Genomic DNA, 23620 nt, shown 5'->3' with positions numbered 1-23620 from the left:
AAGCTATTTCAAATCACTTCTTCTTATCATTTAGAGCGGCGTCTGAAGAGAGTGTCCAGGGTAAGTGTTTTGTTTTGGCTCTTCCATTCATTCTTCTTTCTCTTTCATGTTTATTGGGAGTGCGCTTTTCTTGTTGTTCTTCTCCTTGGTTCACATGTTTCATTCTCTTTGAATTTGATGTGCGTTTTTCAATAGAATGCAAATGTTTGTTTGAATTTTAGTATTGTCTTTCCTTCACATGGTGAATGCTTGTATTTGGGCCTTAAAATTCCCGATTGCGAGTGTCTTGGTTTTTCTTTTGTGCGATTGCTTACTTGCAATCGGGGATTCAAAACCCGATTGCAAGTGTTCCTTCCACTTGCAAGCCTTTTTCTTTCCTACTGATGCATGCATGTATACTTGCAATCGGGTCTCCAAGACCCGATTGCAAGTTGGTCTCTATGTTTGCAAACATGATAACTTGCAATTGGGTCTTAGAGACTTGAATGCAAGCTCATACTTATCATTCAAAAGCACAACCACTCGTAATCAGGCTCCTAGGGCACGATTGCAAGTTCATATTACCCTTTGCAATAATAAAGCACATATGCAATCGAGCCTTGCTGACCCGATTGCAAGCTTATACTCTTTTCATAAGTTTGCACATATGCAATCGGGTCACCCAGACCCGATTGCAAGTAGAAGATTTGGTGCCTTTTCCATTTTGCACAAAACAAGTATCCAACTATGCAATTCCATTTTGGGATTAGCATTGCAAGTAATAGTTTCATCATTGCTTCTAGGTCACGCATTCCAAGCTTGAGATCCGAAATTCCACCCTTGTCATTATCAAAGCCTTATTCGTAATGCATCTTGCAAGCTTAGCCTTTCATTTTTCAACTTTTCCATGATAAATATCATGAAAGTGTGAAGAATAGGTTTTGTTTTCCTAAGTTCTTTCATTTGAAGCAAGTGTCATGGCATCTCCAATAGCCTGTGAAGATGTCTTAACCTTTTGGACTTTCCATCGCAGTGTTGTAGATTCCTATTCAATGACAGAAGAGCCAACATCTCCTTCCAACAAGAAAAGATGAAATACAAGTATGATAAGTATCATAAAGGAATTGCTCCTTCACAAGTGAGCTCTCCTACGGATGAAATTAAGGTCATAGAGATCGGACATGTTGACATGTTTGAATTTCTTGAAAGGGCAAAGGGATCGCCAAGCCATGGCATGTAGTTGCTTTTGAATAATCATATTCATTTGGTTTCTACTTTTCCAATGGCAGCCTTGGAGTCAGAATTTGTTCTTGCCTATGCTGCTCATTTTGACAGCAGATCCAGGACGATCAAAGATGATGATGGCAATATCATTATCAGATTGGATGCAGAAACCATCGATAAGATCTTCAAGGTTCCCACGGTCCTAGTATATGCAAAAATTTCCATGAAGAGTGCTTTGGATCACCACAACCAAAATAGATTAGATTGCATAAGGCATATAAATTCAAAATGGCTTAAAAGTCCTAGAACCTGTTTCTCTAGATGGCCCAAATTATATCAGTCTGATTTCATTGAGGAAACCAATGATATGATCACACTTCTAAGCAGGATAATGGGGTTGAAACCGTCCAACGCATTTGAGATTTGGATGTATAAATACATTGTCGTCATGAGGAAGGGTCAGTCTCATATCTTTTGGGGTGAAGTCATCAGTGATAACTTGTGTGACTAGTTGTCACAAGTTTCAACCACCCTTACCTTCTACATGAATTCCTACTTAGTGTACATAGCAGCGTCAAACAATTTCTGGTCTTTCTACCAAAGGTGACAAGTTGTTGGTACCAGTATGGAAATATTATGAACAACTCACTTTGAGACCCAATAGGATTCACTATAGGATGGTACAGGATGGCTTCTTTGGCCACTTCATGTGTTTATTTGATAAAACACTCAAGAACAAGAGAGTGTCCAGGGCAGCTTGGAAGAAGGTGAATGAGTATGGATGTTTGTTCCTTCAGTTCTCACCTTTCACTTACATGAGATTCAAATGCTTTGAAGATCAACCATACACGCTTCCCAGATATACTACTGACAGGATCATCCTAATGGAATTGGCAAGGCAGCTGATGACGGTTCATGTAGTCTAGTTACCTAACCATAAGTTAGGCATCAACATATCCTCTCACAATCCACTGCTCATTGGCTGATATTCCTTGACAACCTCAGCAAGAGCCAAAGCAATGGAGACATAACTTCAAGAAGTCAAGTTGAAGAAGTTCAAGGCGAGGAAGGATTTGATTATTGAGGGATGGAAGACAAAATCAAAAGATCCTTCACTCATGTTCATTGCCTTGAGGATATATGGGTTGATCTTCGTATAGAAGAAGATGTCAAGAAGATGAATTACAACAAGCTTACTCTGGAGTAGATTGTAGATTTGGATCTAACCAAGATTCTAGAAGGCGTGGTAGATGATAGGAAAATCCTTGACCGGGAGTATACAAAACAAAGGGTTGTTGAGGCTCCTCTTTTGTCTTCCAATGGTTGTAGAAGGAGTGCACCACAATCTTTGATAGATTTCAGCCCATCCTTGCCAACACCAATGCTTGGCTGAAAAGCAATAATGTTAAAACCATTAAGATCAAGGTTGGGGCGGAAAGTGATTCAGTAGGACTAGTTGGGCGTAGGTCCAAAGTGAGGGTCAAATCCAAAGAGGGTGCTTCTTCCTTGGGCACTAGGATCAAATTAAGAGTCTGAAGATGAACCACATGAGGAAAATACTCTAGAATCTCCTACTGTGGACTTTGAATCCCTACATATAGCCGTTCCTCAAATGATTTTGGATGTTCCTATGTCTCCGATAGACATTGATGTTCATTCTTTTTCTACAGTTCATATTGATCTTGTTGCGCCAAGTGCATTTGTTTGCACTAATGTGTCATCATTAGTTGCAGAAATTCCTATGAATGTTTCTCATGGCGACTTAGAAAATGTTTTTGATGTAAATCCCTCATATGTTGTTCTATCCAACATGCCTTTTCCTAAAATTGATACTTTTGCTGCAAGCTTTGATAGGTTCATGACAGAAGCCAGCCATGATTTGTCATCTGAGAAAACACTTGTTGCAGTCCAGATTGAGGCTTCACAAACCACATCTGTTGTTATAAACATGTACTCATTAGATTTACTGCCATGGTTGAGTTCAATTACTCCAAAGAGGAAGAAGTAGGAGATTTCTCGTGATGTGTTTGACTTCAAGCAACTTAGGAAATCCAAGCCAAAGGCTGCACAAAAGGCCAAAACAGTTTCACAGGTGGTTGTGGATAGCAATAAGATGAAGCATGCAAAAGTGGCAAAACTTCTTTTGAGATAAGCCACAAGGAGAAAAACGATTGTCTGATTATAGGTTCACAAGAGTGGAACTAGGAAAGCAAACATGTGTTGGAGTAATGCATGATGCTCAGGATTTGGTGGCTTCACTAATTTAGAGTTATGACGAACTCCTAGCAAAGAAGGATTAGCTCAAGGAGAAAAATACACAACTCATCTCAGTGATCCAAAAGATCACTAATTCTTCAGAAAAGGTTGACCCTTAGCTTCCTCCATTGCTGAAAAGTCCATCAAATTGTTAGAAAGGGCTGCTCAAAAGGCTAAAGCAATTGAGAAATGTAAGAGTAGCAAAACTGAAGTTGAATCAGACTTTAGGAGCTTTTAGCCAAAGTCTGGAATCCACAGAAAAAGATTTGAAAATCTGGCATGAGATGGATTGGGTTAATTTAGAAATCCCGTGCAGCAATATGGTGATACCAAACAAGGAGATATACATCAAATTTGAGGAGCTTATGGTCAATAAATCATTGGTCATTAAAGACCTTATTAAAGATGTACAGGTTACTCTTGAAATGAGTACTGAAGTGGAGTAGGATGTCATCCCTAATTTTGAGAAAATGTCCTGCAAAATCGTAAGTCACGATGAAGAATTGCTCCCTAAAGATCTTATACTTTCTAAATTGGTGCAAGGCTTCATTAGGAATTGGAATCAAAATAGTTTACAGTGGCTTCAATCCATTGGTATGTGCAAAGTTTTCCTTCATAAGATGCAAATTGTTTTTGAAGAACACAGAGTAGCGACAGTAAGATATTCTGATGTCATCATCAAAGCCGTTGCGAGGAATACAACAGGACCAAATCCTGATGAATTGCAGGAATCAATTGACAGGTTTCAAGCCTTCATGGCTAGGGAGAGAGAAGAACAAGAAGTGTCTCATGACACTTGAATTTTATTTTTGTTTTATGTATTTTCTTTTCGACAAATTACATGTAATGCGAAAACGTGTTGTTACAAGTAATCTCATCATTTTTAATCTTGTAACTTGTAATTGCATGTAAACAAATTTCAAGTTGAGTGGCAATAGGACTGTAATTTGAATAAGTCACAGTTAGTTATAGTTTGTTGTGGAAAAAGTCTCAGTTAGTTAGACTTATCCCACTTTTTTCTGTTAGCCCCTCACCTATATATACCAGGAGGGTGCTCTATGTAAGTTTTATGTTTTTAGCAAGCAAGAAAACTCTGCAGAGGTTTATAGTCATAAAGACTTTGTGCATGATACTTGTAAATTGGTTTCTCAAGTAATATCAAGAAGGCATTTGAGTTTCAAACTTTGTTTTGAAGTCCTGCTCTTTTATCCATTGTGTTCTTGTGTCATAGTGGTATACTTTTCTGCATTTGCTTGTGATTCTAACGAGATTGTTGAAAGGAGCTTAATTCTGGGTTCTTGTAAACTTTGCGCTACAAGTATTGAGGGTTAAATTATTATAGCTAACTGTTCATAACTGAGAGCAATTGCAGGACTTTGTGCTTGTAGTTGTTCCCATTTGTAGTAGTTCAAAAGTGCACCATATCAGCAGACTTTGTGCTGTTATATTTTGTATGTTGTTCTTATTTTAATCATTTTGAAAAGGTAGATAAGATAGTGGAAAGTAAAGACTTTGAGCTTTGTTTCTATTCTCCCGTCCCGAGGAAGTGATAGAAGACCTTGTGCTTTTAGGGAAACTTCACTTCTTTTTGACTAAGCGTTTTTTGTACTTATTAAAATTCCTTAAGTTGCTGTATTTGTTTTCTTAACTGCCGTTTCTTTTCTAGGAAGAGATAAGAATATCTTTTCTGAAAAAAGAGAAAAGGATGTTGTCCCACCCAAGTCAGATTAGTGTTTAGTTAGTAATAGATGAAGCAACTGAATTATCCACTTCTTTGTCTAGTCTTGCCTTTATGGAAGCAACTGAATTATCCAAATCTTTAGCTTCCTGCTTCTTGGTAGTTGGTCCCGAATTGAATGTAGTGATTTCATATTCATGAGAAGCAATATCTCCTTTTGCCTTATCTACCTTTGGTACAACAATCTGTACTGTCCTGCAGCCGGCTTCATCTCTCTGGATGGTGGAAAACCTTCTGGCTAGTTTCTTTGTGGCAACTTGTTCTAATCTGCCCAAGAAATCTGCCATATCATCTTCTTCTTGAACTTCTATTTCTTGTGTCTTTTCTTTCAATCTCTCCTTCAGCCAATCAGGAATAGTGGGCTGCTCAATGCCTTCCACTTCCCGATCGTCTTCTTCACATGCAATACCTCGAAGGGCGGAAATCATTCCTTCATGAAATTCACCTTCTTCAAAATCCATTTCATTGTCCGACTCCACTTTTTCTGTGCCAATAGGAGATCGAGGCTGTTCATCTTCTTGATGGATCAATTCTATGTTTTCTTCATGAACTAGAGAAGGAATCTTTATCTCAGCCAATGATTCATCAACAGTTAATATATAGTTTTCATTCTTAGATGTGGCAGAACGAGATGGTTCTATCCTTTGCTTCTTCTGAGCAGGTTCTTCATTCACAACTACCTTCCCCTTCTTTTTAGCACCTTCAATTGGTCATACACTTTGAGTTGCTTCCTCATTTGAAGAATATCCTTCTGCTTCACCCATCAAGTCATAAGTCAAGATTACATTTCTCCGTCTTAATCTATGACATTGCCGATCAACCCACCACTTGGAATATTTCACAATTGGCCGCATCAAGGTGGTCAAGTCTGCATGCTCTGGTTCTAACCATTTGATAGGAGGAAGAGGTGCATGCTCATCAAAGCCAGGTTGAGTATATTCTGCATTATTTTCCTGCTGATCAGGCACAAGAAAAGGCTCACTCGTTCTGCTCAAGCTTATTGGCAGTCTGGAAAATAGTCTTTTCCTGATGTCAAACCCATCTACAACATTTGCCCAAAAATCTTCTGTATCCACTCTATGTCTGAATCTTTCTCCATTCATTGATCCAATATTGCCGAGAGGATCAAAATTAGCTCTGGATCGGTAGAATGTAAAGGGATACCTCTGCATTTCTAGCTTGGCACTTTCAGTTGCTTGTGCTGTCGAACAAGACTCCTCCATATTTCCAATAAAGAATGGTAAGGATATTGCTGCCTTCTGCTTTATTTTTTTGAAGCTTTGAAATGTTTCTAGTTGTTTGAGAACTTCAAGCAAGACCATCCTGTTGGTTGGATAGATCGGAAGTCGGTAAGGACAACTGTCAAAACTTTGAACTCTTATGTATGTAAATTCTGGAAACTGGATAAACCAGGATCCATACTTGTTGATTAAACTTCTTCTCAACCTGAATAATGAATTTGAAAGTGATTGGTTGAAAATTTATAGAGCTTAAGGGTTTTAATCTTAGAAGCTTCTTTTTTGTGTTTTTTTGTTTTCTCTAATTTTTATTATTTTTTTGTGTTTTAATGTTTTAAATCTTTCCAAAATGGAAAGTTTTATTTTTCTCTCAAAATTCCATCCTTAGCTAAGGAATCTTCTAGAACTTTCTTTTTTGAATTCCAAAAATTTCTAAGTGTTGAAATTATTTTCCCTTCGAAAATAATTCCCTGTGTTGGAAAATAATAAAAAATATTCATGTGTCAAAATTTATTTTTCAACCCGTTCGTTGATTGACCCTTAATTTCTTGTGCAATTTTTTTTGACAAAATTATTTTCTCTAGCCATTTTTCTCTCTTTGTCATGGCAAATTGATCTTCATGTCTAATCTCCAAGTCTTGGGCGAATTTTCATGTTTGGCTTAGGCATCTTCACATATTCCATTTATGCCTAGGCTGAATTTGGAATACCTGTGTGATTTTATTTTTTTCTTGTGTTTGATCAAATTTCCAAGATGTTTAGACAATCTTCCTTGGGAAATTTTAATCTTCCTTTAGGCATATTTTCATGTTTTCTTGGTCTTTGCCATGTCTTGGCAAACCTTTTCATCTTCTCCTTAGCCTAGGCATACTTCATGTCTTTAGCCAACTTGGTCTTGTTTTATTCCACCATGTCTAGGCGGACTTGGCTTAGTCTTTGACAAGGCGGACTTGGAATGCTTTGTGCCAACTTGTGTTGTATTCCTCCTTGCCTTCCTATATTCTTCAAGTTGGGCTGAGTTTGAAGTGTGTTTTTCCACACTTGCCTAGGCAGACTTTACTCTTCCTTGGACAAGGCAAGGTTTGGAATGCTTTATGCCATGTTTTAGGAGGGCGGACTTTATGCTTTGTTAGACAATCCAAGGGCGGACTTTGTCTTCCTTGTGCCAATGTAGGGCGGACTTTAGACATGCTTGGACATGTTTGCTTGACTCAACCATAACCGTATGTAGGAGTTTGCTTGACCCTTGCCATGAGATAGCTAACTGAAGGTAGGAGTTTAGCAAGTGTCGGACAACTTGTTTGTGCATGGGCGGACTTTGAAGAGTCTTAGCCATCCTTCCAATATGCCTAGGTGGACTTTGAGGGTGCCTTAACATGGCGGACTTTACTGCTGATCAGCCAAGGCAGACTTCATATTGCTTGTGCCATGTTCATGCTTCCATTCTTGGCTTGGGCAGAATTTAAGGATGTCCTGCCATGTATGCTTGGGTGGACTTCATGCTTTGTCTGCCATCTCCCAAGCTTCTAGACATTCTTTCTTTTCCATTCTTCCCTTGGGTGAATTTTATCTGGACAACCATGTTTTCACACTTATTCAAACTATCATGTCCATCTCTGACTCATTTGGAACAAAAACCCTAATTAGGTTTTTACCTTGCTTTTTGAACTTAAGAACATGGGCACTGATCATATGGCTAATCTTTTGGAACAAAACCCCAATTTGGTTTTCACTCTTCTTTTAGAATTAGAGACCAAATTTTTCAATTCTGACAACATGGGCAGTGATGATATGGCCTGAGGATCAAAATCCTAATCTTAGGAAAAAACAAAAAAACATAGCCCTGCTTTTTGTACTTAGAGGCGAAATTTTTCGAATCCGACAACATGGGCAGTGATCAAATGTCATGAAGAACAAAACCTAGGTTCTACTTTCAAAAAAGTAGAAAAAAACAAAAAAGCGAAAAAAGCAAAAAACAATCCAAAAAAGCTGCTTCTCGGAATGTGCCCAAAGTGCCAAAAATCAAAACTTTCTATTTTTAGAAATATGCAAAAAGCAAACAAAGCAAAAATTCCTAAAAATAGAAAGTTGTTAGAAATGACTCAAAGCAATTGTGATCTTCATCCTTCAGACCTTCTAAGCACTTTGACAATATTCAAACATGGTTTTGAGCATGATTTCTCTATTTGGCTTGGGATGACTTCAGAACTTTGAGTCAAAAGACTCAAAACTCTCTAAGAAAATTGATTTATGAAACTACAGAGCTAGGACAAAACCCTAAAAAGCAAAAACAGGGGGTCCCCATCTGCGATGGGGCGATGTGTGAAACAGGTCACAACAGGATCTTTTTAAAATTAGAATTTTTAAAAAAAATCTAGACCCGCTTTGATATCGTGTTACAATAGTAATTGCTTGTTTATTTTTGAAAGAATGAAATTTACATATAGGGAATTACATTGATGCTATTTCCTAAAGAAACCATCAAGAATTGAAAGCAAAATTAGAAAGAATCTAATCTACCTAAATATACATTATTGATCATTAAATAATAAGATATGCCAATATTATTCTAATAATTAATGTCATTACAACACCTCCAATTCAGAAAAGTTCAATGCCAAGAGTCATGAATAGGATTTGTAAGGTCTTAACGCCACTCAGTAGGAGGATTTCACCACAAAATTCGAAGCACTTTAGTCTAGGATTCCCATGCCCAGCATAGTAGATATAGCCCAGCTAATCAAGTTGTACGCTCCAAAAATTATAATATGCTCATCACAAATTGTAGGGCCAACACCAAAATAACAGTAGCAATCAATATTCCATAGGAAAGAATGATATAGTGCTCGTCATGAAGTTCTTGGAATGGTAGGGCTTGATTGGAAAGTACAACTTGGTTAGAAATGTATGGAAAGCAAGGAAACTTCAATAATCACCTAAAGTAAACTCTTCAAAACTTCAGAAAAGTTAAGAAACCTAACATCAACTCTGCAACTGAAAACATTGCAAAAATTTTCATATTTGCAAACCAAAACCAAAACTTCAATTTGAAGCACAATGGTTATCTTTGTACCAAATTACTTAGCTAGCTAGGGGGCTTTCTATACTCGAAATCAGCAACTCCAAGAGGGTTTTTGTCTAAGTTGCCGGTCTCGGTTTGAGCTTGAGCTTGGGTTTGAGGTTTGGGTTTGTAGGTTCGGCCAAAATGTTTTTTGGGGTTTTGGTTCGTTACTACAAAAACATATAAAAATTAAATATATATACATATATGCAGCAGTAGTTAAGTTCAAAAGACTTATGGGGGCTTTACTTAGTGAACTTGGGTTATAGCACGTGCGTTCATGGCATACTAAATAATCACCCTATTTTCAAAAAATATTGCCCTAAAATCCTTTTTCGTCACCCCCTCCCAATACACAATTCAAATTAAAAACCCCCTTATTTTGACCATATATTTCCTTTTTTCATAACCGGAATTAAAAACCCCCTATTTTCACCAAATAGGCAAATATATTGAGCTTATTTTTTGAGATATTAAACCCCCCAATATGAATGCACATGATATATATTGCCTAGCCAGTGAAGCCCCCTTGAAAATACTCCACTATGCTAATAGTCAAATAACATAGCAAAATACACCATCATATATTAAAGTTTTAGTTCATGTAACATAGCAAAATACTAAATACACCACCATATTATTGTTTTAATTCAAAAATAGTAATGTCAAGCTACAACAATCAGCCATCACTGATCAAATATCAAATGGGTCATCAAAAATATCATCATCATCCTCCATAAGCAACAATCAATCTTCAACTCTCCTTGAGCAATGGCAAACAAAAAACGAAGTTCGGCAATGGAGCAAAGAAGTTATGTTTTTTATTCTATTGTGCAAACATGAAGTAGGTTTTACCTTTTTAGTGTTTTAAGAGGTCAAATTAAGGTTGGGGGGCTTAGATTTGCCTTTTTGGCATGAAAAACAATTTAAAAAGTTAACAAAATCAACTTTTCTGCCAAATTCCTGACGGGTTTTACAAAATACTCCAAAATTTCTCTCGGGTTTGGCAGGGACGAACCCACATTGTTTGGGCAGGACCCTATCCTAACCTAGGTAGAACCAGACCCGAACCAGGACTCGGGGGTTCCTAAGGAAGAACTCGGTAACTTAGGTTTTTGTCCTCAAGAAGCTTTGGAAGAATTCAAGTTTATTCTAGTAGCATTACAATATCATTCACAAGTCTAATCTCACAAATGAGCACACATCCTCCATATATATAGCTTTTTGGAGGGAAAAATTCAATTTTAAAATATAATTATTTCTTTTTTTCCCTTACAATTTTGTGAAGCCCCGGTTCCAAAACTTCATATAAATCAATATGTTTCCTATGTGAAAACACCAAACCAGCTAGGATGGATCTTTCACCATCAAAACTAGTGAATATTGACGAGGGTTTGCATCCTCAATCAACTTTTGAAAGAACTCAATCTTCACTTTGATAGCATCTCAGAATGTGTGCAACTTTGAATAAATTAAACAAGAGCCAAATTCTCCTTTTATAAAGTTGGAGGGAAAAAGAGGAATTTAAAATTGATGATAAATTATTTTCTTTCAAAAGCCTTTTGCACTTTTAAAATAACTTTATGTCTAAGTCCCCTTTTCCCTAGATGTCCTTTTGAGGGGAACAAAACATAACTTTATAAAATTAAAACAATGAAGTAGATATTTTTATGTAACTTTGTAACCTTAGTGTAGTAATTTAATAATCCAAACCGCTTTACAGAAAGAACTCTTCAGGCATCGAAAACTAAAATTGAACACAGCAAGAAAGAACTAACACTAAAGAATGATGCCAGATGCTGAAACAGGCACTTCTAAAAATAGTAGTGTCCAAGAACTATGGAATACAACCTAAAAGGCCCAAATGCTACAAAGAGCGTCACTGCAAACCTAAAAGCCAATTGAACTCCAAACCATCACCAAATGCCAAGAAATCTCAAAACTGAGCTCCCTAAGAACATTGGAATTCTCCCAGCTCACTTGGAAACTTATGGAAACTCTGAAAATTGGCCTATGATCACAAAAAAGTATGGGTAAAATGGGTACATTACTTTATAGGATTTTTTTTAATGTGTATCCTTGAGGTGTTCATGCTATACTTTCCTCACCATAGTGAACCGATTCTTGATGAATTGTATTTTCTCATCCTGACCAATTTAAATTCAAAAGGTAGACAACTTTCTTATCACATACATCTTTTATGGGTTTCAAGGGCACCATATACATCTTTCAAGTGGGCTGCGTACTGACTTTACTAGCTTCAAGCATGCAACATGTACCTTAATTTGAATTTGAGAGCGTTTTGTGGTAGGACTTAGTTTTTTAGGTGATATTAGTGCAGTTGTGCACAACATTTATTTCTTGCGTTTTAGATTACTCGCGAGTGCTGGCATGAGCTATACAGTTTTTAATCTCTTTTGGCACATGACTGATTAGGACACACCGAGTTGTTTTGATTCCTTGTAATGCAGAGACAAATTATATGCTGCGATTTCATCCTAATTTGCAGAGATCATAGTTTGAGATCATCAGTTGCATCATTGAAGCTGTAGAGAATGATAGCTCAATGGACTTGGGATCACAGGGGAGTTTCTTTGATAATTAATCCTAGGCAATTCTAGTTAGTGGGTGGTTAGATGATTATTCTCAGGAGCTTATGGGAGTTATTTTTTTGGTACCATAAATTGACTTCGTGCAGTGAGAATTAGTGAGGCAACACATTTATGAGTATCTTTTCTTGTGTATCTTGCAGTTTTTTGTTTGCCTGTCTTGTGATCTCTTCTCACAATGTATTAATAGATTTGTTCAATTAGTCCAGTTTGCTTTCCCTGCAGCTTTTTTCTCACTTTTCTAAGTCAATATATGCTCCATTCTAGACATAAATACTTCTTCAAGAATCTGTTTATGCAAATTCTCTTCTTTTGGACAATATTGTAGTATCTTACAATAGCATGCTTTTGTAGCTCTCTCTCTGTTGCTCTGTAGGGTTTAGCTACTTTCTATTGTTTTGCTATTTTTTAGCTTTGTATTTCATTTCTTTTACCCTACACTTGGTACTATTTCTTTGTGTTCTCCCAAGACTCATTGACCTTTATTTTGTCATTATTCAACATTAATATAATTAATACAATGAATCAAGCATGGATGTAATAATAAAAATGTTCCTAGGCATTACATAATCAACAAAAATGATCAGGATAAATCTGATTCATGTCATACTTATTTGTATTAGCATGTATCTTTTTTTTTAACACCTGGTAAGTAAAGAATAGTTGTTCTCTGAATTCCCCAATTCCCAACAGGAGGGTAGAAGAAGTGATGGGCGCCATGCAACGGAGATACGGAAAATTCAGTCACAGTGTGGTTTGCTTCCTAGAGCTCATGGAAGTGCACTTTTTACCAGAGGAGAGACACAGGTATTTAAAAAAAATCTAGGTTGCTTTTTCAATTACGTTTTGAATGAATGCAAAAACTCCAATAAACAGGGTTCTCTTGAAGATAACATTCTATGAACTTGGATTGTGTTCTTAATTTTTCTACTAACAAAATTAGTAAGTTGATAAAGAGCAGTAGAATTAGCACAAACACAAGCCTATTTAAGCACCACAGTTATACCATGCAGAAGTTGTAATATTCCTTCTGTAGAAAGATCCGACTTCGGGCAGAAGTTTTTCAAGTATGCTATATACCAGCCAAACCTCTTATGGAGAATCTCCTACAACTGTTTGTATGCTATCATTTCTCAACAATTGCAGCGTTAACCTTAGTGATGTCATGCATGTCTTTGCACTCCATCATTCATGCAATATGTGTCATTTTATAAAAAATTTAATGCTCACTTTTTTAAGCTGGATTTCATTCAGCATGCCGTATAACCAAAATGTTCGCAAAACTTTTCAATATGCAATATACAGCGTCGTGTATATCCAGTATCTTTTCATGATTTATAAAAAGCCCTGATCAAGGGAATTTGCTATGTGGATCTATTATGCCATCTTTTGGTGCATCTTTCGTAGGCACAACATGATCTTAACATTAAAAGCAGTTAAGCAGTTAAAAGAAAATTAAGCAGCTTCTAGATAGAATAATAGCAAAATTATTATACCATTGAAAAGTGTGTTCTAACCTGTAGGAGCTTTATGATGATATATAATAAAACCATGTTTTACATATCTATGAAAATCTAGCACAACATTAAGCTGCCACATGACTTAATGCTGAACTAGAGATTATACCCTGATATAGACCCTTGCTGCCACTGATTGAAAAAGGGCAGGCCAGGTTGATTTGAACAAGTGATTATAATAGAAGAAGAACCATACCTAAGGGTGCATTTCTCTATATGCTCTAGCACACATGTATATAATAAAATTGTGCTTTACATCACATAATCTCATTGGATATAACTCACTTTTTCTGGTCAGAAAAAAATCACATTATCTGAAGATGAGTTAGGACCTATTTTTCATACAACAGATGCTACACCACTCCACAGACGATAAATACATAATTTATGTGAGGCATCTTTTTGATGAGTTTAGGATATGAAGAGGTAATTCATAAGGATTTTGTATTGTATTAAAAACCAAGAATCTTCAATTAAGTGTTAAGATGTGAACTGAACAAGTAGGACTCTGAACTAAGTCAGAAAGCTTACTCAGGAATCTTAAATTTCATAATGAAGCCATATGGAAAACTCTTGAAATTATAACATTGTAGGTAAATAACACAAGGAGCACCACCATATAGTTAATCATCATCAAACAGAAGCATTTACTACAGTTTTTTATAAATAAATATGTGAAAATAATCATCATCCATGCTTACATCACATGTCAAGATGTAAGTCAATGATAGATGTAGTTCAGAATTATAGAATTCCAATGCAATATGATCAATATAATCAATATCTTAGAACTAGGTTGCTGGTTTGGGTTCAGGCATGGTTTCGCATTCGAGAACTCGATTCGCCGATATATATATATGTGCAGCCTAGAAGTAGGAATCAAGATTACAATGTCACATAACATCATATAGACAACAAAACCACCATAAACTTGTAATCATACCATCATAGCATCATATACATCAAGATCACTATTAAAATAATAATTTAGCGTTCAAGTATAATTGTTTCAACAATTGGAACTTTAGTTTTAAAGTTTAATCATCATTATTCTCATCATCCTTATCATTGACATTGACATAAGATGAACCAATGCCAATGCCAATGCCACTTGCACTTGCACTATTAGTGTTCTCGCTTTCCGAGTTTTCAAATGCAACAAGCTGAGAAGTGGAAGCATCCAAGTCAGAATCCAAACTCTGCTCAACCTGCAAGGAAAAAACAGCATTTTGCAAAACAAATGAGCAAAAATGAACTTAGTGTTTTAAAAGTCACTTTTTGGGTTTTTATTTTCTTTTTTTCAAGTGGTGGATGTCATGATCTTATTAAATTTTACAATTGTTTTCGGTGCCCAGGCATTCAGGTTCGCCTTAGGTTGGCCCCAGACGAACTGGCTTGTCCAGGCAGATACCCTAGTTGGACCCATAGGCATACGGACCAGTTCCCGTACCTGTAACGAAGTGGACTGGTACTGAGCCCTGCAACCGGCCAACCCTGCAACTTAGCTTTATAACACAGCAAACAAATGAATTTTTTACATTCCCTGGTTGACAATCTTGAAAAATGTAACTCATCTGAAGCAACTATGCCAGTCTTGTAGATGAAGGTTTCTGGTACTTTGTAGAATCACTGCAATTTCAAGGAAGTAAGCAGAAAGTTATCGAGTTACCCATTTATGTCCACTTCACCAAATTTCGTCTGCACTTGCATCCAGTATGTGCATCATCAACTGATCAGACATGCTGCATGAACATCCAAGGCTGTAAGGTACCCAACTATATTTTTTTAACAATTACGCAATGATTATGCATAAGCCCTTAACACCTTTTGATCACTGAATCCTGAAATGGGTGGGGCGAGAGCATACGGTGAATTGATAAGAATGATATTAAACTATTATGCTTGGTGGCAAGTTACACAACTCAATATTGCAAGCAATTTCAAAGACTGAAACTACTTAGTTGGAGAACCTAACAGAATTACATGTTAAAACATTAAATCATTAATGCTGGCAACAAACACAATTTTTTTATTTATAACACCCTTCTGAAATATAATTTAAATTTTAATCATTAGAGATAATTTTCATAATAACCCTGATAATATGCCAAAAGATAAATCTGAATTAAAGAAAGTACCAGATATTTATTGCTGTAGCACCTCCTCCAAACTGTATGGTTGATGTAGAAGGTGCAGCAAATATGAATAGCAATATGAACAAATGAACCTGCCTAGCTAAAGACAAGGTATGACAATTTGAGAAGGGACAGCAGCTGGCAAAGAGACAAATTTGTCTATTTGTTGGCTGCCATTTGAGGTCACAGCAGATAATAATTTGAAATCTTCATACCTTTTTGACACAGCGCCTCCCTTAAGAGCTACGGTGGGTATTAAGAGGTACGACTAAGTAATAAAAGCCATGACCCACCTCGGTAATTTCAAGTGGCTGCAATTCACCTAAAAAATTTGTGGGGCAACATATAAATAATGAGGGACTTTACTATAGTTTGATAGAGTATATAGAAGGATGTAATCAGGTGTTTATAAATGGTATGAGAGCTTAATATTGTAATATGGATATAATGGTCATCTTAGTCATTTAGTTAGTATTTAGAAATTTTCATTTATGTCTTTCGCCTTTAGTTAGTTTTAAGAAGTTTCTTTTTTGTCTTTCGTGTTTCTATTCTCAATCGTATTAGAGCTTAGGCTCTTTTTTGGCAAATTTTTTCAGTAAAAAAAATTCATGGGTTTTCTGATTTTTTTCCACAAAAAACTATGGAAGGGTTTTACTTGATTTTTTTCCACAAAAATTAGGGAGTTTTAATTCCGTTTACTAGTGATGGCTGTGAGTAAAGCTTTTGAACAGATTGGGAGGTTTTGTATGATTTTCTCTTTAAAAGTTCTGGATGGGTTTTCTGATTTTTCTCCACAAATAATCATGGAGCATTTTGCACGATTTTCTTTTTAAAAAATTGTGGTTTCTCTGTTTGTTTTTTGCACAATTTTTTACACAAACATTGTGGGTTCTTTCTCTGCTGGAGGTTTTTCTGAATTTTCCACAAAAAAACATGAATGGTGTTGCTGTTTTTAGGGTTTTTAATTTTTTTTCCAAAAAAAACATCATGAGTTTTTGGTGTGAGTTTTGAGAAGTTGATCTTGGTGTCTCTGGACAAAGTGAGGGATGGCTACCTAACTTCATGTTGGTCATATTCAAAGTTTTGCATAACTAAGGGGGTCTCAAAAGAGCGTTTTGAGGAAAATGGGGCAGCTTTCTAGGCATTCATGGCCAAATGACCTGCAAATTATATCACATCTTTTGAAGGGTAGTTAAGAATGATCATTAAGGGAGGTTATTAAATTAATATTGTAATATCGATATAATGATCATCTTAGTCATTTAGTTAGTATTTAGAAACTTCCGTTTATGTCTTTCATCTTTAGCTAGTTTTAGGAAGTTTCCTTTCTGTCTTTCATGTTTCTATTCTCGATTGTTTCCATTATGGAAAGATCATCTTGTAATTTTATATACAAGGAGTATTCCTCTCCTTAATTAATTACAACATCGAATTATCATTTCAAGCTCATAATCAACACTATTCTCTTGGAAAAAATAAGATTTCCCCCCTAGTAGAGAAAATAAGATTTCCCCCCTAGTAGAGAATAAGTAATAACATATAATACCTTGGGATATTTAAATAAAGCAGTAAATATACCCACACCAAAAATGAAACTTGATTTGCAACTTCACACAACTGGAAAATACCTTCAAGCCAAACTGGTTTTGGAAACAATCTTCAAACCTTTAGCACAATAGTTATCATTGAAAGAAATCACCACTCAAGATCGGAGGGTTTTTGTCCTTGGGCAATAAGGTGAGCAAAGTTCAATTTTAGAAAACAAAGAATTTGGTTTTATAAAGTGAATACTTTTTTCCTAAGTCACCGCGTTCGAATATGAGTTTGAGTTCAGCAACCATAAAATTCGGATGAAGTTCAGCAAAGGCAAAAAATTTGGAAAAACAATTCAACATTAAATTCGCCTTATATAATTTTTTATTTAAATATAAGTAATATATCCCATAAATTATCATTTAAGATAGCAAAATAGATTTAAAATCCTTATAAACAAATTAAAAATAAATTAAAATAATAATCAATTAAATATACTAAATATTAATTTTAATAAAAATTTAATATAAATTAAAAATAGAAAACAATAAATAAATTTAAATCTATTCAATATTGATAACTTTTGAAATCATTATAAACAAATTAAAAATAAATTAAAATAATAAGCAATTAAATATAGATTATTTTTTAATAAAAATTTAATATAAATCAAAATTATAAAACAATAAATAAATTTAAATCTATTTAATATTGATAACTAATAACTAACAAGCATATTAAAATAACATTAATCTTAAGGTAAGGAAGGAAAAAAAATCCTAAAAAGACAACAAAAATCCCAATCGAAAAACTGTACTGTGGAGGGAAACAGTGCATTGCGAACCCGAGGGGAATGCGAGGGGAATAGTTGCAGCTGGGTAGGGTCTCACACAACCCTACTATGAATAAGGCCCTTCCCCGTCTATTCCTTCCCGCTGCGTCAGATGGACTAGCATTGCCCGATCAGATGAACCGAGAATGCAATAGACCTGCGAGAGAGTAGCGTCGGTTCAATGCCCCCCCAACACTAGACAGATGAGGCTGAAGGACGCTCTGGATAAAGATGTGAATAGCACCGGCTGGGCACGGGAATAATGGCAGCTGGTCAGGGCCTCACGACATAGGAATAGCGGCTGAATTGACAACAAAACAGCTTCAATGGCGGACAAACAAAAACAGTTCATTTTGGCGTACGAATTTCAAGCGAACTTTTCCGAATTTTATTTATTTTTTATAGATTCGCCGAATTCCGAACCTGAAGTCAAAAATTCAGCAAATGCGGCGACTTATTTTTTTTCTATGCCCAACATCTCCTTTTATAACCTTCTTTCTTAATTTTAAAATAATTTTCTTGGCTTAAAATATCTTTATAAAGTAATATTAAATGGACCCTCTTTTCGAGACACATTTTTTAATAATAAAATATAAGTCGGTTTTCAATGAATTTAACATAAATATAGATAGAAAAATTAATAAATTGTTTCCCTTCATTTCATTAGCTTATGGAAAATAAAATAATAGGCTAGGGGACTCTCAATGACTTAACTTTAAAAAGGGCACATGACAAGGGCTCATGCAATCTTGCCACCAAAAAATGTTATTCTAAAAGTTTTGGGTGTTCTTCCTAATTTTGTTGTGTGTTTGGTGTTCCTGTTCTTGTCTGTGTATGAAGCCTCTTCGTTGGGTACTATACCTTGTTTCCTTCCATTATAGTTCATAAATTCAAGTATTGTGACAGTCTATTTCTGGTATGATCCTCCCCGTTGCCTATTCCTAAGTGTAATTGTTACCTTTTTCTAAACAAGGGGATTGTTAATAGTATGATCTAAATCCTTATTTTGCTGGTGTTGTGTATTGGTTGGGGCCCACACACTTAAAAGGTTCTCTTTTCTTATTGTTAGCATGGAACCCACATGTCTGAGCGTTTTACCATGAAATCCACATGTCTGAGTGTTTTACCAAGAGACAATTCAAAAGAATAGGTTGCTTCATTCCTTGTAATTACCATTGCTGAGACCATGTTTGGCTGAAATTTCTAGACTAATTGTATCGCTAGCTATGATAGGGTTTGGCTTGTCTTTAGCAGGCACTATATTTCTGAGCGCCTCATTTTTTCTGGGGCCCACGTAATCACATTCTAGGCTCTCACTTTTGTTTTGGAATGGTTTCTATTGATGGGACTGCCTAAGGCCTATTTGAGAACATTGACTTGCATCCATTATTTGTGATGGTGGGGGATTACAAACTTACCTAGGTTTTCAGTGGCAATACTATTGGCTAGTTGTTATTGGTTGTTGCAATCTTGTCCACAATTATTCGTCCATCACTGATTTAAATTGCATATCTATCACTACTAGATGGTGATCTCTATTAAAATTACACTGAGGGGTGACACATATTGGTCAACAAACTTGGGTTGATTTCCAAGTTAATATTCTATATATCTGTGTAGGATGTACACTTGTATGGGATATGCATTTTTTGGTCATTGTACGGTTGATGCCTTGGAAAAAAAATACTTGCGAGTGAAGTTTTAGTTGGAGTTGTTGAATATTTTAATTTTTCAAAATTTCTATATTATTTGTTGAAGTGATCTGGGCCTCCCACAGGCTCTATGGATTACCCCTTTGTTTTGAGTTTCTTCTTTGTGGTGCAAACTTTGTAGTGGTGGTTGAGGGCTTGGGTCCCCTCCCCTCTTCCTCTCCCTCTTTCCCTGCTTTCAGTGGCTTGTCTTGTTTTGTTGGTTCCTATTGTTTTGTTGTCGCTTTCCTTCGGGTGCCATTTGGTGTCCTTGCTTTGGTTGGCCCCCTTTCTTGCTTCTAGCAGTCCCTTGGACCCACTTTGTGGTCTTTGGTGAGACATTGATAAATTTATCTTATCTTATAGAATTTTGAATGTGGAGGTATAAAACAATTATTGCTGTTTTTTTTCAAAATTTTTGAGTAGCTACTATGTAGTTGATAACTTGTGAGAGTGTGTGGTTACTTGAATTAGTGGTTGCTTGAAAGTGTTTCCTATTTGTTGGCCTAACTTCCAACAACTTTGAGCATAAGATTAGTTTAGTCTTTAGGATTTACTAGAATACAGGTTGGGGAACCAACACACGTATCAATTGTTTAATTCCCATTTAGATGAACAACATCTTTGAAATGTCAATAGATGATTTCGGAGAAATTGACACTTTGGCACTAAGATGAGGAAGGGCAGCTTTTCTTTCCTTGATTGAAACACATTTCTCAAAGGCTTAAGGGATTGAGGAATCAAAGCTCACAATTTGGGGGGAATATTATTTAAATCAAGCTACCTTGCGGATAAATTAGTAAGAGCCTTACAAGGTTTTGAATCAGGCAACCAAGGAAAGGCCTTGAACACCATCCGTCCCATGTTCTAGAATTCTCTTTTTAGTACTCTTGTTTGCATACTATGGTTTTTGAAGAAAATTGTGAATAATCTCTTTTGAAACGTTCTACAAAAAGAGACACATCTTCCCTTCTTTTTCTCCCAAACATTCTTTATCAAGGTTGCACAGAGACGGAGGTACTTGGAGACTCCAGAGAGTGGTACCAGTACCGGTACTACTATTGGCATTGCTATGGGTACTTGGAGATGCCAACTTTTTTAATATAATTTAATAATTTATAGCAAATCTGAAAATAGGTGTATATTTGTAAAATTAAATATGAATATAGACAGTGTATAAGAAATCAAAAGCAATGGCCCAAACCAACACGTTGAATTTTTCAACAGTGCAAATCCTTTTGCTATTCTATGTGATTATATATATGAGAATGTGAATATAGAGTATATATATGAGAATATGAATATAGACATTCACAAGAATGAAGAAAGAAAATATATATCAAAGGAAAATTCCTGACTTTCAAGGATATAATGAATTCACCCCTATTGTGTGTACCACAAAGTCTAGATAAAGGAATTAAAAGAACAACAACAAGAATATAGAAAATATGAATATCTTTTGAGTTTCACATCGAATCGCAAATAGCCAAATGGCAAATACTTGTGGTCTTGTTAGCTCGCATTGACTCCTGCCCTGCATTGGCTCCTATTTTCCCTTTTGTTGTATGTTTATTTCCCAGCTTCTCAGTGCTTTTAACTTTTAATTTATAGATATTTTTGTTTTATTTGTGTGGGAGTTGGGGCCTTTTGCATGGGAGACGGTAGGAGTCTTCAGGAGGCTGTGGTTGAAAGTCTCCAGCAATTGGAGATGTCTCAGGCAAGGTCTCCGGTATCGGTAGCTGTCTCGGTCTCCAAGACATGTCCTAGGGGGTCAAAGATGCATCTCCATGCAACTGTGTTCTTTATCCATTTATCAAAAAATATTCTGGAGGGAAGAAAATTATTGTCTATGCAAACAATGAAAAGCAACAATACTTTTAAGCCTTCCCTTTTCCCTTTTAATAGCCTCAATCATATCTTGGGTGAAATTTGCAGTTTTCTAGGTATGGAAGGTGCCTTACCATTTTTTCCTTTCTCTAGGTTATCTATTTTTGACATTGTAGTTATTTCCATTGCCATTATTGGATACACTATCTAGATTGTTGGCTTCAAGGACAACTTTGTATAATTTCTTGTCAATAATGAATCCAGTTTTAACCTCAGCATTAACACTATCCTTTCTGCATCCCTTAAATTTGCTGCTATCATTATCATTCAATGTGGAATCCATAACTTAATCTAAGTTTGCATAACAGATTGGAAGTTTTTATGATTTCCAAAGTATAAACATGTAGGAGGAATCAATATGGTTCCAACAAAAGACATAAAGAATATGTATGAAAAAAACAGTAAAATCCCTATAAAACCCAATAAAAAAGGAAACCTCAATAACTTGACACACCACAAACAAACCAAACATATCAATAACCAAGACAATTGACAAATTTGGAGAGTGAATATGGACAAAGTAGACCAAGAATGGAAAATCGTGTTAATCAGAGTCGATTTTAGCAAAGAATGGAGCATCCAAGAGTGAAAATGGAGGAGGGCCCTTCGTCTTCCTCACCAGCTCCTAGAGAACCTTGAAAGTCTTGAAATTTAAGTTATTTTTGAGAATCAGTACTCATTTATTTCTAATATACTTTGTATATATAACGAAAGGCTGTAACACTTACAGTAACTTATCATAACTTTTCTTCTGTGTTAAAGTTTAAAACTAAAATTAAGGGGCCAAAGAACCACATGTAACCAATCATGGGGACATCTCTCTTTTCTGTTGGTAGAGTGCTGGGGTTCAAACATATTTGATGGTAGCATTCAAATGAACAAGCATTTGGTTAATGCTGTGGTTACTTTAAAGGAATATTTCTGTGATCTCTTAAATTATGATTTTTAATATGTAAAATTGAAAGTGTATAACACAGTGACGTGCATTGTCAAACTTGTAGTCATTGGCAGTTACTACTCTTGGAGGTAGCAACATGGGTCAAAGGTTAGATAATCTTACAGAAGTTGATGAGCTAAAGCGATTCTATCTTCAGGTAAATATCATTTTGACTTATTTATTGTGTTAGGTTTATGTTTTAATCTTCAATGCATTGACAGTGCAAATACAACTGCTATTGCATTATTACTGAGACAAAAAAAAATTTAATTATCAATGAGGGAGCTCACCTGAATGTGTTTTTTAATTATTTTGTCTTCAACATAATGGATGTATTCTCTCTATTTATTGTTCAAAATTGGTGCTTTGAATTGCTATGATAAATTGATTGCCTGTAGATATAGGTTGAGATTATCCATTTGTAAAGTCCTACAAAAATAAGATTTTGTCCCAAAGTAAAAATTAAATTTACTTTCTAAATTTCTTCCTCAAATCCTTGTACACAAATGTATTGATAAATTTATGTGTAATTATTGAATATGTTTTGCAATTCTCGATATGGCAGTACTCTTTTCCACCATCAGCTGTAGGAGAAGTGGGACGTATTCGAGGTCCTAGCAGAAGGGAAATTGGTCATGGAATGCTTGCAGAAAGAGCACTTGAACCTGCACTTCCTTCAGAGGATGATTTTCCTTATGTAATCCGTGTTGAGAGCACCATAACAGAGAGCAATGGCTCTTCAAGGTTAGTTCCTGAATCATAAATCAGTGTTTATTCTAGTATTGTCTCATCCAAGTATTAGTTTACTATGGAAAACTTATTCATTATACATATTCTTATCAAATAGGAGACCTTAGTTTCACATTCAAAATTCTTTTCCTCTAGAAATAGAATGACTGCTAGAATGGATTGCTGTGAGTACTGAATCTAGGAGTTAATAAATGCAGTTTAACTAATTAGATTACCTTCTGGGATGATGTTCATAA

The 23620-nt window shown here is 35.7% G+C and overlaps 1 protein-coding gene across 2 annotated transcripts in view; it reads left to right on the top strand.

Annotated features, from left to right (window-relative positions):
* LOC131054346 (probable polyribonucleotide nucleotidyltransferase 1, chloroplastic) overlaps positions 1-23620 on the top strand; it is a 264974-nt gene that overhangs the window by 175135 nt on the left and 66219 nt on the right. For both annotated transcript variants that reach the window (XM_059218603.1, XM_059218602.1), the window contains 3 exons: positions 12799-12912; positions 22699-22791; positions 23200-23378. In XM_059218603.1, the coding sequence (XP_059074586.1) occupies positions 12799-12912; positions 22699-22791; positions 23200-23378 (386 nt within the window). The remainder of the gene's footprint in view (positions 1-12798; positions 12913-22698; positions 22792-23199; positions 23379-23620) is intronic.

The sequence above is a fragment of the Cryptomeria japonica genome, chromosome 3 (assembly GCF_030272615.1).
Source record: "Cryptomeria japonica chromosome 3, Sugi_1.0, whole genome shotgun sequence".
Taxonomy (NCBI): domain Eukaryota; kingdom Viridiplantae; phylum Streptophyta; class Pinopsida; order Cupressales; family Cupressaceae; genus Cryptomeria; species Cryptomeria japonica.
This window is presented reverse-complemented; position numbering and strand designations above follow the sequence as displayed.